Source organism: Salvia splendens, chromosome 17, assembly GCF_004379255.2.
Source record: "Salvia splendens isolate huo1 chromosome 17, SspV2, whole genome shotgun sequence".
NCBI classification, from domain to species: domain Eukaryota; kingdom Viridiplantae; phylum Streptophyta; class Magnoliopsida; order Lamiales; family Lamiaceae; genus Salvia; species Salvia splendens.
This window is the reverse complement of record NC_056048.1, coordinates 27438577-27455933: the sequence shown is the minus strand read 5'-3', so window position 1 is coordinate 27455933 and position 17357 is coordinate 27438577. Positions and strand designations below refer to the sequence as shown.

At 36.2% G+C, this 17357-nt stretch overlaps 3 protein-coding genes and 1 long non-coding RNA gene across 6 annotated transcripts; 3 read left to right on the top strand and 1 right to left on the bottom strand.

Moving 5' to 3' along the window:
- Positions 1-1899: 1899 nt before the first annotated feature.
- LOC121773781 lies at positions 1900-6365 on the top strand. Its single transcript, XR_006044845.1, has 2 exons — positions 1900-1963; positions 6192-6365. It is a non-coding gene; the product is annotated as an uncharacterized LOC121773781 (long non-coding RNA).
- On the top strand, positions 3799-6174 carry LOC121773780 (putative disease resistance protein RGA1). The gene is made up of 2 exons (XM_042170700.1): positions 3799-5523; positions 5644-6174. Exons 1-2 carry the CDS (start codon positions 3813-3815, stop codon positions 6003-6005), a joined length of 2073 nt encoding a protein of 690 aa, XP_042026634.1. The 5' UTR covers positions 3799-3812; the 3' UTR covers positions 6006-6174.
- Positions 6366-8711: 2346 nt separating the features above from the next.
- On the bottom strand, positions 8712-12596 carry LOC121775242 (probable apyrase 7). Of its 3 annotated transcripts, none has more exons than XM_042172285.1 (3): positions 12458-12596; positions 9377-11443; positions 8712-9281 (listed from the first exon to the last, which is right to left on the bottom strand). In XM_042172285.1, exons 2-3 carry the CDS (start codon positions 11307-11309, stop codon positions 9034-9036), a joined length of 2181 nt encoding a protein of 726 aa, XP_042028219.1. In that variant the 5' UTR covers positions 11310-11443; positions 12458-12596; the 3' UTR covers positions 8712-9033. The 3 variants fall into 3 exon arrangements, with proteins under 3 accessions (XP_042028219.1, XP_042028222.1, XP_042028221.1); XM_042172288.1 differs by having other exon boundaries at positions 8712-9278; XM_042172287.1 differs by having other exon boundaries at positions 9377-11353.
- Positions 12597-13719: 1123 nt separating this feature from the next.
- LOC121775279 (eukaryotic translation initiation factor 2 subunit alpha homolog) lies at positions 13720-16806 on the top strand. The gene is made up of 7 exons (XM_042172337.1): positions 13720-14203; positions 15529-15585; positions 15690-15776; positions 15862-16008; positions 16116-16220; positions 16314-16412; positions 16520-16806. The coding sequence occupies exons 1-7, from the start codon at positions 13820-13822 to the stop codon at positions 16673-16675; spliced, it is 1035 nt and encodes a 344-aa protein (XP_042028271.1). The 5' UTR covers positions 13720-13819; the 3' UTR covers positions 16676-16806.
- The last annotated feature ends 551 nt before the right edge of the window (positions 16807-17357 follow it).

Sequence of the window (17357 nt, the reverse complement as noted above, 5' to 3'; positions counted from 1 at the left end):
ATTCACATTCTCATCACATAATCGTCACTAATGGTTGTGGACGGGTCAAAGGTATTTATTAATTATTTTTTGTTGTTTAGACCAATAGTAACATGGAAGAATCTTATGATTATAGGATCAACCCAATAAGGACACAAACATAAAGCTTGCACCAGTTCATTATTTTCGTGTATATTTGTGTCGGGTCGAAAATTCTCAAACTCTAAAAGAACTTCATCATCTAATGGCTGAAAATAGTTCTTAGTTTAACTATAAAATTTTTGCTCGTAATGTTATTCGAATTAGGTTCTTAGTTTAACTATAAAATTTTTGCTCGTAATGTTATTCGAATTAGGTTATGCATTCATCCAACAAATATTATTTTAAATTAGATTAATTATATACCTTGTCGGATGCCCCAAAGAGACTTTTGTAATTATATGTACTTTATAAAAATAGAAATTTTATTCAAGAACAATGTGCATTAGGGAGGACACGTAAGTGAGGTACACTTTTGTTATTGTCGACGTATTTAACTAATTTAATTGTTTATCATAACTATTGACGATTCATATGTCACTCCTATCTTTGTCATGAGAAATTAAGGTGTCTATTTTTTGTATTAAGATAATAGTGTAACCCATCATCAGTCCACGTGGTGTTTATTTGGACCTATCTACATATTAATTAGTAAGTACTATAAAACAATGTTCATTTATGACATTTTATTTATTCATCTCCTTTTTTCTCAAAATTATTTTGGCGGCCAATTTTCTTCCCTTTCAGCGCCAGTAAATACCAAAAGATGATTTCGAACTATTTCAACAAAATTAATAACATAAAACATTTAGTAGAGGCTTAACTCCCTTCCCTTCCCATTTGTATCCACCGTTGTTAGTTTATGTAGAAATACTATAAACAATTATTATGAAGAATTGAGTGGTGGATATACATATTTATGTAATTAATTAATTAAAAAAACCCCATTAAGTCACATTGAACGAAAGCAAATAAAGTACTTTGATGATTTAGATGGTTGAACAAGAAAAGGAGAATATGAACAAAGTTGGTAAGTTTGTTGCTGACTTTGCATGAAGCTTCAAACACACAATAAAATTAATGCATCGAAATCAAGTAGTTAAGGTAAAGTGGGAAGAAGAAAATTTAAAATTGACTTAATAACAACTAAATATATACAATCAATAATAATTAATGCAATTGTAGAAATTTAATTAATTGATAATTCAACTAGTTACCAATCACCACTTTAAGATGTAATGTTTCGTAAAGCTCTTGACCGACAAAGATATATGGTCTATTTTATTCTTACCAAAGAAGTTGCTTTCTTAAGTCGTTAGATACTATTTCAAATCTCCAACCACCATTAGGAATAGAGATAGCTAGCTAATGGATTTTGGAATAGTTTAGTTGGATTGAAATAAGTGGTTCATTCATAAATTTGGATTTGAAAGTGTGATAAATAATTACAACGACTTTGAGATTAGGAATATTCGGAATACGAGCATTCGTAGGTGATGGTATATACCATAGACATGCAAGGATTGGTAGAGGTATATTAACTATAGCTCAATTTGGTCGATAGATATTGCATGAATGGATGGCATGATTGATTTTTCACTTTGAATAATATTCCTTCCATCCATAATAAAATTTCTCATTTTATCAAAAATGGATATTTATTAATAAAATCACATTTCACTGTAATTATTCTCTTATTTCACTAACTCAATCTCAGATACAATTATTATAAAACTAATATACTCTCCTTGTTCTATAGATATAGACACTTTAAGGACGACATAAGTTTTAATGCGTAACAGATAAAGTAAGAGAAAAATAGAAAATATAGTTGAAATAACATTAGTGGATGGTAGAGTCTATAAATGGTAAAATAATATAGTATGGGAAGGTTCAAAGTTTTCATGAATGAATATGAATTATTTCTACGTGACGTACTAAAAAGGTAATAGTGTCTATGATAGGATAAACCTCCTATCCGGTTGATCGGCGTCCGTAGATCGGCGATCGATAAATATCTGTCGCGGGCGAGTGCCCGACTCGCCCGTCTAGCAAGACGGTTTTCTCACTTTGGAGAAGCCAATGAACGATAAAATAATATTGATATTCTTGATTGCTTTCTCAAATGATTACAATAACTCCTATTTATAATGCTAATAACTAACTTACTTAACAAGAAAATAAAGATATGGAAAAGATACGCAAATCTCTAATTTAACTAACTAAATAATGCTCGTATCAACTCCCCCACGGTTGAAATCCACCTTGTCCTCAAGGTGTGAACTACGACACAATGAAGAGAGTCGAAAACATCAGAAACCAAATCTGGTGCTGTGCGTTGAACATCTTCCGTCGGGCAGCGACGCAACTTCGGTTCGAGATGGTGGGAAGGCATAACTAGTTGCTGTGCGCGGGTGGATTCCCGTCGGGCAGCGACGTAGCTATGATTCGATCGGTGTGGCTAGTTGCTGTGCGCGGTGGATTCCCGTCGGGCAGCGATATAGCTGTGATTCGATCGGCGTGTTGGAAGGTGAGATCACGATGAAAGCACCAATTTGATAGGATAAACCTCCTATCGGGCTGATCGGTGTCCGTAGATCGGCGATCGATAAATGTTTGTAGCGGGCGAGTGCTCGACGGTTTTCTCACTTGGAGAAGAGAATGAACGATAATATTGATATTCTTGATTGCTTTCTCAAATGATTACAATAACTCCTATTTATAATGCTAATAACTAACTTACTTAACAAGAAAACAAAGATATGGAAAAGATACGAAAATCTCTAATTTAACTAATCTCTCAATGAAAGCACCAATTGTTAAGGACTTAAATCCCTAACCAGTTGTAGAACAGAGAACAACTATGAAGAGATAAATCCGGCGCCCGTGAGGGTCGGCGGAGGACGAATCTGGGCGGCTGTGCGCGGTTTCCAACCCGTCGGGCAACGGCTACAGATCAGATATACGTTTCCGGCTGTGCGCGGAGAGATTCCGTCGGGTAGCTGGTAGCGTAAGGAATTAGGGATTCAAAGAATCACACGTGGACTTGGCCAAAATAATATTGTATTTCATTGAATGAATATTATGGAAGACTCCACACATATTTATAATATGTGTGGATACAAAAAAGATATGCTAAATCCCTATAATATCTAAACAAAATAATAAAAGAAGATATGCTAAATCCCTATGATATCTAAATAAAATAATTATAATAGAAGAGAGTTAGGATCGTATCAGTCTATTTCCATGAAATGAAAATGAAATCAATATATTATAAACTTTTTCCACCAATTTTTCTGTACACCTAAAAAAATGCCGAGTAGAAAAATATAGCGTGGATGAAAATAGTACGGAGTAGTACAATTTAATGTATGCAATAACAATGATTTTTAAATACTATCTTGTAGTGATAATTTCTATAGAAAGAGATCAATCTTGTTGAATTACTAGAAAATATACAAGACACTCCCTCCCCCTATATATGTAGCAAGGCCCAATCCATTTAAGGCCCGGCCCATGTGTGAAGAATCAAGTCCAAGTAAGTGAAAGAAAAGACCAAACTCACGAACACAATTTGTATATTTCATGACATGTCTAACTGACTAACTTTATTTCTTAAAAGGTTTAAATATAAAAAATGAGGAAGTTTAATATAAAAAGACACAGGCCCAAACGAAAAATGAAGATTGAGCCTAATCTTTCCTTTAAACAATTTCGAATTCAAACAAATTTTTCAAAGAAAAAAAGCTGCTCAAACACAATAATTGAGAGTGTGGTGGGGAAGGGTCATAATGCTAATGCATATCGTCCACAAGCATTCCTCATCTTCAAAATACACTTGCAAAAGAATTTTCTCTGAAACCATGGAAGGAGTGTCTTCAGCCGCCATTGAAGTTCTTGTCCAAAACCTGATCAACCTTTTCAGGGATGAGTACTCTCTATTTCGGGGTCTCGATGAAGACGCACAACAGCTGCAGAGGACTTTGGGGACGATTCAAGCCTACTTGAATGACGCTGAGAAGAAATCCATCACCCAAGATTCTGTCAAGATCTGGTTGAGGGAGCTTGAAGATGTGGCTTTCGATGCAGACAACGTCTTGGATGAACTGAGTTATCATCTTCTCCACAAAAGAGTGAAGAAAATGAAGACTCCCAAAGGCAAGGATAAGGTACTCTCATGCTTCTCATCATTTAATGGCATTTTACATCGGCGTGATATGGCTCACACGATCAAACAAATCAATGATACTTTTGAGCGTATGAACAAAAGGGCAACAGATCTTGGCATTCAAAGCATGGTTGTGAACGCACCTGCTGCTGTTGCTCATACTTCCATTGAGACGGATTCGATCAGTCTTGATCCAATCTTTGTTGGCAGAGATGACGATGTGCCTAAACTGGTTCACATGCTCACCCAAACTCTACCACGGGAAAGGATGTTCTCCATCCTTGCTCTTGTGGGAATGGGGGGTATGGGGAAGACTACGTTGACTAGGAAAGTCTTTAACCATGAAAGCTTAAAGGCTCGATTTGGATCACTTATTTGGGTTCATGTTTCCCAAACTTTTGATCCAATCAGTCTTTTCAACAAAATCTATTCGACGTTGACTTCAAATACTGGTGATAGAGTTGAGATCAAGGAAGTTATCCTGAAAAGGCTTAAAGAAGTTCTCAAGTCTAAAACTTATATTCTTGTTCTTGATGATGTATGGAACGAAGATGTTTCAATGTGGGAAGACTTTATAAATTCCATGTCTGGAGTTACTTCCACTATGGGAAATAGCATTTTGATCACCACCAGGAGTGAAAAAGTTGCTTCAATTGTTCACCCATTTCATATTCATCATTTGAATGGCTTATCAGATGAAGAAAGTTGGTCCATAATCAAAGGCAAAACTTTTGATGAAAATGGTGAAGTTCCATCAGGATTCGAGATGATTGGAAAAAAGATTGCTAAAAGATGTAAGGGTTTGCCCTTAGCTGCCAATATAGTCGGGGGAGTGCTTCGCGGTAAATCCGAAGAAGAGTGGCACATCATCAATGAAAAGTGGCTTTCGGATGCTGAAGGAGGGGAAAATATCTCAAAAATATTGAAATTGAGCTTTGATCACCTGTCTTCATCGTCACTTAAGAAGTGCTTCACGTTTTGTTCGGTTTTCCCAAAAGGTCGGACAATCGTGAAGGAGGGGTTGATTGAACTATGGATGGCAGAAGGGTTTCTTCAACCAAGCCAAAGAGATGACATGGAGTCCGTGGGAGACATGTTTTTTAATGTGCTTCTACAAAACTCTTTGTTGCAAGTTGCAGATAAAGATGAGTATGGAAATGTTTCAGAGTGTGCGATGCATGATCTTGTGCATGATCTTGCATCTTCTGTCGTATCCAATAATGCAGGTGGCAGTATTGTAGTTGGATACAAGTTTGTTGAAGAAGAATCAAGTCCTATTCCAAAAAATGTGGCCAAGCATTTGCGTACATTATTCTTGAAAGGTGGAATTCCTGGTACTATATTCTCAAACTTTGAACGTCTGCATAATCTGACTCTTTCTGGTGGTTATAATGAGTTGCCCAATTCAATTAGGGAGTTGGTACATTTGAGAAATCTGAATATTTATTATACAGAAATTGTAAACTTGCCGAAATGGATTGGTAAACTCCATCACTTGCAAACATTAAGAGCATGCTGGGAGTTAGAGAATCTGCCAAGTACGTTGAAGTATATGTTTAACTTAAGGCATCTTCATATCTATTCTCGTACAAAGTTGCCAGCGGAGATTGGGAGATTGACTAATCTCCAAACACTACCTCACTTCAGAGTGGGCAAAGAGAAGGGCTACCAAATTGAAGAGCTCGGAAGTTTGAAGAATCTCAAAGGATCAGTAGAGATCCAAGATCTGGAGATGGTGCATGATAAGGAAGAGGCTCTGAAAGCAAATATATTTCAGAAACCAAAGTTATTTGATTTGGCGTATTACGTGGAGTGATGGTAGAGAAGATGAAAGAAATGACGAGAGTGTGTTGGAAGCCCTCCAACCTCATACAAATCTGAAGAAGTTGAAGATTTCAGGATTTGAAGGAAAAAAATTTCCAACATGGACTGAATATAGTATGGGAAGGTTCAAAGTTTTCATGAATGAATATGAATTATTTCTACGTGACGTACTAAAAAGGTAATAGTGTCTATTTCCATGAAATGAAAATGAAATCAATATTCTATAAACTTTTTCCACCAATTTTTCTGTACACCTAAAAAAATGCCGAGTAGAAAAATATAGCGTGGATGAATATAGCGTGTACAATTTTTCAAATTTTGTTTTCTATTTAAGTTTGTTAATTCCTTTTTTCGTTTTAGGGTTCGCACCTCATATAAATAGTGGAAAAACTGTATTTTGAGTACATGAAAGAGAGGGATCAGAATAGGTAGGAGACATGATGTAAAGGAACTTTTTCTACCAATTTCATTTTAACAGTTTTTTCATATCTATACTAATATAAAGTGGCAATTGTTTAAAATGACAATTTTATCCTATTCGGCTGGAAAATGATATTGATAAGTGAGTGATATTTGACTATACTGCCTAGAGCCATGTCAAAAATAATTGGATAAAAAATGGCTCAATCAAATGCAAACTACTTAAGAAGATTTTGTCCAATCAAATGCAAACTTCTTGAATAAGATTAAAATTACTTTTAAATATATTCACTTGAATTGCATTTTGTGGACTGATTTTCTGATTGCAGTATAGTAGGTGTGATTCTGCTTGGAATCCGGCAATGGCTCCGTCGATAGCTAGCGGGTGAGGCAATTAAGAGGAAGTGGCGGTGATGTTGCTGTGCAGGAGGGGTTATGGGGGCGGGCACACCACCCCGTGCTGGAGCACATCTGCTGCTCCGGTGCAACCGCCGCCCAACCCGCTGGAGTCCTGGACTGACACGCTGGCAAGCCCGATACCTGAGAGTCACAATTTATTAAGTACCATCATTTGTCATAGCAACCATTTAATAAGTAATGTTGTAGAGTTGTGCATCAAAATTAGAGATTGCCCGGATTGATTCAGAGTGGCTAACCCGTTTGAATGTTGTTGCAAGTATCATTTATAAATATCCGTTTACGAAAAGAATATGCAGAAGCAATGGATCCCTCTCTGTTTTTTTATATTTGGCCTGCGGTTTTACATATATTTCCAAAACTACCAAATTGTCAAAACAATTTTAAGATAGAACCATCCGATCATAGAGAAAATCAATTGACAAATATTAATAGTATATGATTTTTGTTGTTATCGGTACAGCTTCTGTGAATTCACGGTTACAAAGATGATTCTGTAAAAAAAATTCTTTAAGCTGTGCGCCTTTTTTATCTTCATTGTTTTCTTTCATGAAACCTTGCTAATATTGAGAATCATAAATGAGACAAGTTATATTTGTTGGACACATGTAAAATGAATCTTCTTTTTTTTTTTTTGCAATTACTTTGGTTCAATTTCCCATATAATAAAATTCCAAACAAATTTAAATTCTTATGTATGTAATTGTAGTGCTTTAAATTCCTCTCCTTCATTAACCATCTTATGGAGTTCATCTTATTGATGCAGTTCCAGCCGACGATCTTAAAAAGTCACGGCCTCGGAATAATTTGATATTCACATAGGACTTGTGAAACGGGCTAAGGAATCAGACATTGGAGGTGTGTTGATGCATAATGAATTTTGGTCATCGGAGACCGTTTGAGGAATTAAAACATCATACTACAGATTTTCAAATTTTATTTCTTATTTACATTTTTATTTCCTTTTCATTTTAGGTTTGCACATCATATAATTAGTGTGGAAATCATTTTTGAAGACAAATTTTGGTATTGAATAAAAGTTAATTAAGGTTTCAAGAAACTAGGAAGTGATGTGAATCAAATAGAATTATATTCGTGCATTTGAGAGTGTTTCTTTGACTCATTTAGATATATTTCACACCATATAGGTTGAGATTGAAGCTAAGGATATAGTTCGGACAAAGTCAGAAAAGAAGATCGAAGTTCGTAGGATTTCTCCATAGACTAGTACCAACTCCAGAACGTGCCATGATCTTCTTCACATCAATCACTCCATGGTCTCAATGGTTTTGATTGTTTGTAGTGTTTTCCATGCTTTGGATTATTGGTTGGTTTTTATGTTGTTCCAATCCCACATAAATCTAGACGAATTTTATGGACAAACTCTAATTTAGCATCTTCGTTATTCATTAGCTAGTCCCTGTCTATGAGTTTTCCTGTTGAGTTGTTATGTGTTGATGCATCTATAGTTAATTGTACTTTGCCTTTCCTTAGATGTTACCATCAATGAAAAGGACTTAGATATGTGTTTAGCTAATCATGTCTGAATTTTGTCAAGTATGTTCAATGCTAAACGAATAAAAACCAATACACCATCTTTATAGATTGGAATTAGTTAAGTTGATGGAGCTGTGAATTTATCTAGAAACGTGTTGGAAATGACATTCTCTGAAGTGTTTTCATAATTTTATTGCGTTCGACACTACTTTATTTATGTAATTACAAACTTATCCAAAAATCCATACTCTTTTTATGAGAACAAACTTTATCTCCTCAGCACCTTAATTGCTACAACTAAGTTGTAATCTTACAATAGTGGAAATATTAAAAAAGAAGTACGAATTACTTAACAAGGGACAACTAACGGAGGAAGTATATATATGTGTGTGATTTCAAAGAATACTAAAATAAATGTCTTAGTTCAAATAGAGGTGACCAACCCTATAAATCTAAGAGTAAAATAACCTCAATGAATGAATATATAAACTTAGCTAGAGACTAACCTCATGTTATTGGCATCACCTAACAACATTCATATGTACCTTTTATGTATCTCCAAACTCCATCCTTCCGCTTCGTCTTTCCACGTCTCGTTTCTGTGGGAAAACATCATGCAGCAGCAACCACTCCACTCAAGAGACCTGCAGTTGGTTGTTCACTTTCTTGGTTGCGGGTGTTTGGTCTCAGGGCTTCATTGCATTTCCCTCTGCCATGGAAGAAACGAGATCCTCCCGCGATTGGGATCTCCTACTCTGGAGACGCGTTTGGCTTCTGTTCGGAGGGGTCCAGGCAGGGCCAACATTAGTGTTTCCGAACTGGAGCTCTCCCAAGCTGCCTGATGAGTAGCTGTGCGCTACGTGTGATCTGGTGAACTTGTCGCCACCATGAGTACCTGGAACTGGACTCATCGGATCCTTAGCCCTTCCATCTACTGTAAAACAACAACAAAGTTGAGAGATTATGTATAAACATGCGTGCATATGCGAAACAATCGCATTTAGGTTGCGAAAGTAAGAGGAAGTTTACCTATGTGGACCGGACGACTCCAGTGTTTGAATTGGAAAGGAGAAGGGATATTGAGAACGGATGCCGATGACACACTTTTGTGGTTGAAAAGAGGGAGATATCGCCTCCGCAGATATATCGATGATTTGCCAACACATGACGAGAAACAGACCAAGAAAAACAGCACAACTAAAGAGAAAGCTAAAACAAACAGTGGGTTTATCCTCACTTGAAATATATCATAGCCGCGGGATTTACCAGAAAACGGAAATGCCTTTCCAGCTTCAAATAGAGCGACCCCAAGGGTCCAAGTTATGCTTCCCGAACCAACCGTCACGTGGCTATCAGGAATGTGCAGTCCTTCTCTCAAGAGGAGCACCACATATGGAGCTCGGAAGCAGTATTGTTCGATGAAAGGCTGAGGAACGACGCTCTTCTTAGCAACAAGCCAAGACTTGTCACAATATCTGTGGCCTTTCTCTAGCACGTCATCAAGAGTAGCGTCAGGAGTCAGGTTGAAGAACCGGTACACGACGTAGAAACCAGACATAGCATAAAACCGGCCACGAGGACGGGGTTTATTTTCAGCAAGAGCACATGGATGAAGCCCACAATCGATTCCTACGCTACTGTTTGACCATTCAGATCTATTGACGGCAGCTTTGGCGAGCGAACTACATTTGGCCCAATTTGGAACTCCCACAAGCTGAACTGGTACTCCAGAATTCCCACCTTCTAAAAGTGAACAGTGTCTACACATATACTGTTCTTTGTAACCATATTGCAAACAAGGATGATTAATTTCTACTTTTCCACTTGTCAAATTGGCATTACTAATATGAGGAAGCCCTTTGAGAAGATGGCCAACCGATTTATCAAATGCGTCATTGAGACCATACCCGGCCAAAGAATAGGCACTCAGATGATGGTTAACAGGGCCAATCCCTAATTTTAAGCTCGTTTCATCAAGGTCACCTTGTTTACCTTCAAAAGTAACCTGAAGTGATGAGCCACCCAAATCAAGTGCACCATATGTTTCTTTTTTGGGAATCGACCCAAACACCTTAGTGTGATAATTTAATGCTATCCATCCATAATAAGCTTCCTCCACACCCGTGATAGTCTTAACCCATTCCTTTTTGCACAAGAAAGGTGACCTCTTCAGGATCAGCCAAGCATTCTCAAGCAGCCATTCAGAATCTGAACTCGGTAGCCTACGAACTCCAGCTGTAGCATGAAGAAAAAGAGAGGTACTACTATGTGAGTTTCTTGGAATTTGGTTCTCAGCCCAATCAATTAGAGGTTTAATTGCCTTCTGCAACCCAGAAATGTTATGCACCAATTTGTCAAACCCGGGCTCAGTCTCCATTCTGTTGTAAGCCCTCCCACTCCGGGCAACAGAGTTCCCAGAGGAATCTTCAGGCAGAGATTTTAATGATATAGGAAGATTGTTGTCCTTTTCGTGACTAATAGAAGCCTGATATACAAAGACACGTGTCCCAGTGCTACCACAGTCTACGACAACATAGAACCTGTTAGTTCCTCTAGACCAGTTTGTGTAAAGATTTTGGAGACCAAATGACAGACATGAAACAAGAAATAAGCCAATGAGAATACAGATTACTGTAATCCACCTCTTCTTTCTGGATGAAGTTCCTGGTGATAACTTCTCCTTCAAAAAACTTGCTGCTCCTATTTCCTTCTCAAAGATATATGGTGGCAATGCATGACCTGAACTTCTTTCTACTCCAGCATTTTGATTTCCTTCTTCTATATCAAGCCGGCGATAAGTAGACAAATCCTGAAGGGAATAGGAGAGTCTTAGATTACTCCTTTTCTCAGGTTTGGGGAGACCACTAGGTGAAGCAGGTATAGGCGACCCGGGTGCTTTGTTAGATGCTGATAAACGAATCAGTCCGGGAGAAAATAATTCTGAAATTTTGCTGAAGACCATCTTTGCAGGAGCAAAAGTAGCAATGCAGGCAGCTGCTACCCCCTCTAGAAAAAGTTACGAGAAGTAAGCAGACCACATGTAAGATCTGCACTCATTAAATGCTAGGAACTAATGCAAAATGATAAAAAAAAGTCCTGCAAAATCAACATGGTAAAATTTGTCGTGTCAATCGATGAAGGTGAATCATTTATGGACTGAAAAACTACAGAACATATATACCAGTTTTTCCATGACTTAAAAAAAGAATCTTAGAATTTAACCTGAATATCAAATCAAATCAAATCATGCCTCATGATCTCAATTCCTATAGAATGAAATCCTAAATCTTCTTCAAGTGACCTATTAAATTCCAATGAAAATCATGTCTCCACTATTAAACTAGCTATAACTTGAATAAACACAGCTCGCCTTAGTGAATCTGAGGATCTTATGTCGCCCTAGCAAGTATACAGATGGTCAGTAACTCAACCTAGTTTAAACACCAAATCATTCCAATTTCCAGAACTTTAAATTGAAAGTCAGTTCGTAATAACCAACCCCTAGAGCTTCAACTTAGTGCAACACAACTCAACAAACATGTTGCAGTTCACTACATGAAATTGATACGAGAAAAGTTTCAATAAAGCTCATCATCGAGCCCAATCCATCCTGGTTGCAAACGCTATACAATGCACCAATTCAGATAAATCAGTCCTACAGAAATAAAAGATGGAATCTTGATATCAATCAACAGCAGCTCGTCTAATACTATGTATAATAAACTGTTAGATCATTGTTAAATCCACAATGCTGAACCCTTTCGCAACTCATTCATCCAGAACTAGATTAGCATATCCTTAACCCGAGCAGTTCAATTACTCATCAAATCACTCACAGTTTAAGATTCAAGCCAATTCTGATTCACTATAAGCTCTCACACTAGCTAATCCAACCCTCTAGATCCCAATACCAACAACAATAATCATCAATTAGACCCAAACATTTTCCCATCAGAGATCACTGAACCAGCCAAATGCGACAGCAAAAACTGAAACTCAAAATCACAAATCTTACAACCATAAATAAGAAATGCACAGATGCAGAGAGATTCGAGGCATCGATCCAAAAAAGCACAAAAATGATCGCGCGAAAAGAGATTCTTCCATTACCATCAGATCACTGGAAAGTTGGAATTGATTGCCCATCCTGTGGCTCCGCGAAGTAAGATCCAAATTCGGGAATGGAATTTTCGTTTTCCAACGAATCAGAGAAACAAACAAAAGAGCCAACAGCTTCTGAGTGATGGACTCTCACTCTCTCTCTCTCTCTAACTTTTTTATTAACATAAAATTAATATTAATATATAACTAAAAATGAAGGTGCGAGTTTTCTAATTTCTCAATAATTATTTTCTTTTACATTAAATGTAATTATGATTAAGTAAAATAAATATAATAAATAAAGAACTAGAAGAATAAAGCTAGAATAAACTACTTTGTTTTTAAGTTATTTTTTGGTTTACATTTAATCACTTCTTAAGCAAAATTTATTTTTTGGAGTAGAGGGACTCGTGAAAATTAGGCAGTCTATTATTTAATTTACTTGAACAGATAAATTATATTTGAGCAGAAAATAATCATTTGACAGGTATTTATTAAATTCATGAATTAGAAAATTATCAATTTCGGGGGTAGTATGTAGGGGATGTAGCTATTATAAAAAAATCTATATAATTATATTAAGACATTGTTGGAAAATTGAATCTACCCACATAACAGTAGTAGTAGCTAATTTTTGGTGGATGGAGAGAATATTTATTTTGAGCCATAAATATTACATCAAAAGCCTTATAATTCTTCAATTTTTATGTAAATAGTGTATTATATTGATATAACTTGAAGGACAATTTAAAATACTCTATCCCTCAACTTCTTTAGATCAATTGTAATAGAAAATGATGTATGTTAAAAAGAGAGTAAATATTGATTTCACGTTTCACTTTATCATAAATGAAATTGTTGGACGAAATTGTTGGACCAATAAAGCTCGACCAAAATAATATAGATTTACTTTATTAGATAGTAGGAGTATGTGATTTTTTTTCATACAATTCAAATAAATGTCAAAACATTGCCAAAAATTCTTATTCCTTAGTTACGCAAATAGCGTATTACTACTATATAGATATAATTTGAACCACATTCTAAAATAATCTTTTGACCTATTTCAATAAATTGTTTTTTTAAATCCTATAATCGTCGAGTGTGACTTTCCAATTTCTAGCACTTATATCAATATTTTCTTAAGATAATAACATTATGTTTATTTAGAGAAAAAAGCGAAATATAAATGTAAAAGATCTTTTATCTAAATTTCATCACATGATAATTTAACTTTTTTTTGTTATTAATTGATTTCTCTCTCCGCTAAAAACCTCATTTTCTCTCACTACAAACATTTTTACTGCCTTTTTCTCTTGCTGCTTTCTCTCCAAAACCCTAATTCCGCAGGCAGGATCCGACCCGTTTTCAATGGCGACAAACGGGCCGAATCTGGAGTGCCGGATGTACGAGGCGAGGTACCCGGAGGTGGACCAGGCGGTGATGATTCAGGTCAAGAGCATGGCCGACAGCGGCGCGTACGTTTCGCTCCTCGAGTACAACAACATCGAAGGCATGATTCTCTTCTCCGAGCTCTCCCGCCGCCGCATTCGGAGCATCAGCAGCCTCATCAAGGTCGGCCGCATCGAGCCCGTCATGGTGCTCCGTGTCGACAAAGAGAAGGGGTATATTGATCTCAGCAAGCGCCGCGTCTCCGAGGAGGACATCCAGGGCTGTGAGGAGAGGTTCAATAAGAGCAAGCTTGTGCATTCGATCATGAGGCATGTTGCTGAGACCATGAGCGTTGATCTTGAGGTTTGTTTTTATTTTGGATTGATTTGTGTTGAAAAATTGTGTGTTTGAATTGGAAAACCTAATTGCTTGCGTTGCTATTGTGAAATTGAGTGAAGTAAGTGATTACGCATGGTTCTCCTTTGTCTTCAGTTTAATTTGTGTGGAATTCGAAGAGGTGAACTGGTGCTTGCATATGTTCTGTAGAATTGTAGCTTTGAATGTATAATTATTTGGTAGGTTTAGTTAAAGAAATTGTGTTGTTGAATTAACCATGTTATAAGGTAATATTGCCATCGTTTTCTAGTTTAACATTCAAATTGAGCTCTAGTTTGTTTTGATGACTCATCAAAAGGAATTAGTTATGGTACAAGACAAATTGAATATTCCATATTTGATCATAATGATTTAATGTTTGATTAGTATTTAATGAAATAACTCAAGGTTTTTATATACTGATTTAGGTAGCTAGATCTCTGTTTCATTGTTCAGGAAATTATCTGCTGATATACTGTTTTGATGGTTTCATTAGAATTGAATATCTCAAGATATTATGATTTGATGCTTGTGTGCAAACAAGATCCCTGATCGTACAGTAACTGAAGTAGTTCTGTGATATTTCATATAGTTTTAGAGAAGTTGATAACAAAAGTAGGTAGAGAATTGGATAATGAGAAATTGTTGGAGGTTTATGACGGAAAAAGTGGATGAAGCTGTAGAACTGTTTATTTTGCTGCGTCACGTAGTGTCCCCTGCCCCATTTCTTTGTCTGGATTTTGTTTATATTAATTGAAACGTAATTAGTCTTCAAGTTTCGTACTGGGTGTATCTATTTTATAAATTCAGTATTTTACTGTATAATGTTTGAATTGATAGTTTACACTCATAAACTCTTTGCCAACCTCACCTCATGGTCATGATAGTATTACAGTTAATAGACTTCATGAGTTTCACATGTTAATTCGGAGTGTGTTGGCATGATGGCGTATTTATGAAAGTAGATGTATTATTATCTGTAGAATGATATTTTTCAGGTATATTATATAGTTGGTTCATGCCTATGTAACTCATAATATGGTTGTCAGCATATTTGGTTGTATATTGGTGCTATTAACTTCATTTGCTTGTAAGATATGTAGTGTGTTCTCTGTTTGATGAACTTATGGTTTGGTAAATCACTAAATCTTGAATTAGTTTCATCTCCAAATAGTTGGAAAGAGTACCTATGGTTATTTACGTTTCTTTTGGTACTTTCTATGTTTTGTCGACACTCAGTGACGCAAAGATATCCATCTCATTCTGTGATATCTTAACATGCATTTTCACTAATGACATGTATATTTTGGTAGGATCTGTATATTCATGTTGGCTGGCCGTTGTACAAGAAATATGGGCATGCATTTGAGGTGAGACTTAGTATACTATATATAAAGAAAAATTGTTTAGAATTCCTGCCTCAAGTAGCGTTTTATTATTATCCTTCTAGTAATTTATATTTTTAAAAATACAGGCATTCAAAGTGATGGTTAACGATCCCAACTCAGTTCTTGATACCCTCACTCGCGAAATCACAGAAGCTGGTCCTGATGGACAAGAGGTAGTGTTCATTCAGATTAAGATTAGCATTTATCTTCAGTCTTCCATCAGTTTTACATGCTTTTTACATGCGGTCATTCTATTAGGTGAAGAAAGTGGTTCCTGCAATATCAGAGGAAGTCAAAGATGCTTTAGTGAAAAATATTAGGAGAAGAATGACGCCTCAACCCTTGAAGATTCGTGCAGATATTGAAATGAAATGTTTTCAGTTTGATGGTGTTCTGCACATAAAGGTCTTCATCCTTCACTTATTCATTCGATCTTTTTTCTTCTTTTTTATGCATCTTACTCAAAGCAAAACTTCTTTTTGCAAGTACTGATTTATTGGTGATGTTCACAGGAAGCAATGCGTAAAGCTGAAGCTGTTGGCAATGACGATTGTCCTGTTAAAATGAAACTTGTTGCTGCTCCAGCTTATGTCCTTACCACCCAGACTCTTGACAAGGTAATCACTTATGTATATATCTAAGAGTGTTGTGAACTAAAAATGGATTTTGTACGGTTCTAAATGCTCGTTTTTATTTTATAATAATGTTAGGAGCAAGGAATCACAGTGCTTACCAAGGCAATTCAAGCGTGCACTGAAGAGATTGAACGCCAAAAAGGAAAACTTACTGTTAAGGAACCACCAAGAGCGGTAAGCTATAGCTATAGATCAAATATGAATTTTAAAATTTTGCTCTTAATTTCAACACACCTATCAACATACATATGTGTACTTAACGAGTATAATTTTGTGTTCAGGTGAGCGAACGGGAGGATAAGCTACTCGCAGAACATATGGCTAAGCTTGGACAGCAAAATGAAGATGTCAGTGGTGATGAAGACAGTGAAGACGAAGAAGATACCGGGATGGGTGAAATAGACCTCGAGAATTCGGGAATGGCTATAACAGAGTAAACTTTAACCTCCCCTTTCCCCTCTTTTTGCCTTTTGAAATCTTGGAATTTGTATACATTTTTGTTAGTTTTTCTCTTCCCCAATTTTCTAACCTTGATTCAATGGTTTCTTTTTAATTCTGAATCCCAATATGCTTCGTTGCGTTGTGTGGGGTTAAATGCTAAATATATCCAATGCTCTTGATTCTTAACAATGTACAATTGTCCTTAAAATAATATTGTCAAGTGTGAGTTTCCATTTTTTAGAACGTAGACGTTTATATCTAGTTTGTTTTGATGACTAATCAAGAGGAAGTAATTTTGGAACAAGACAAATTTAATTTTGTAAATTTGATGGTTTCAATAGAACTGAAGAAGTGGATAAAGAGAAGGAACACTCATGGAAGTTTATGATGGAATCAGTGGATGAAGAAGCTACAGATTTTGCTGCATCACTTGGGCTATGTTTGGTAGCATAATTACGGGCATGATTAGATTACTAATCTTGATTTATCAAAAAGTTAAATAAACTCGGCCCGCTTGGCCCATGTGAAAAAGCATTCCCATTAAGTAAAGTTGGTGCGACCCTATTTGGATTGCATCATCCCTCAACTCAGATTAATTAATTTATTTAATCATAATCAAAATAAGATTAAAAAAACAAAAACAAATTGCCATTTTATATTTATCCGTAATTAATTTAG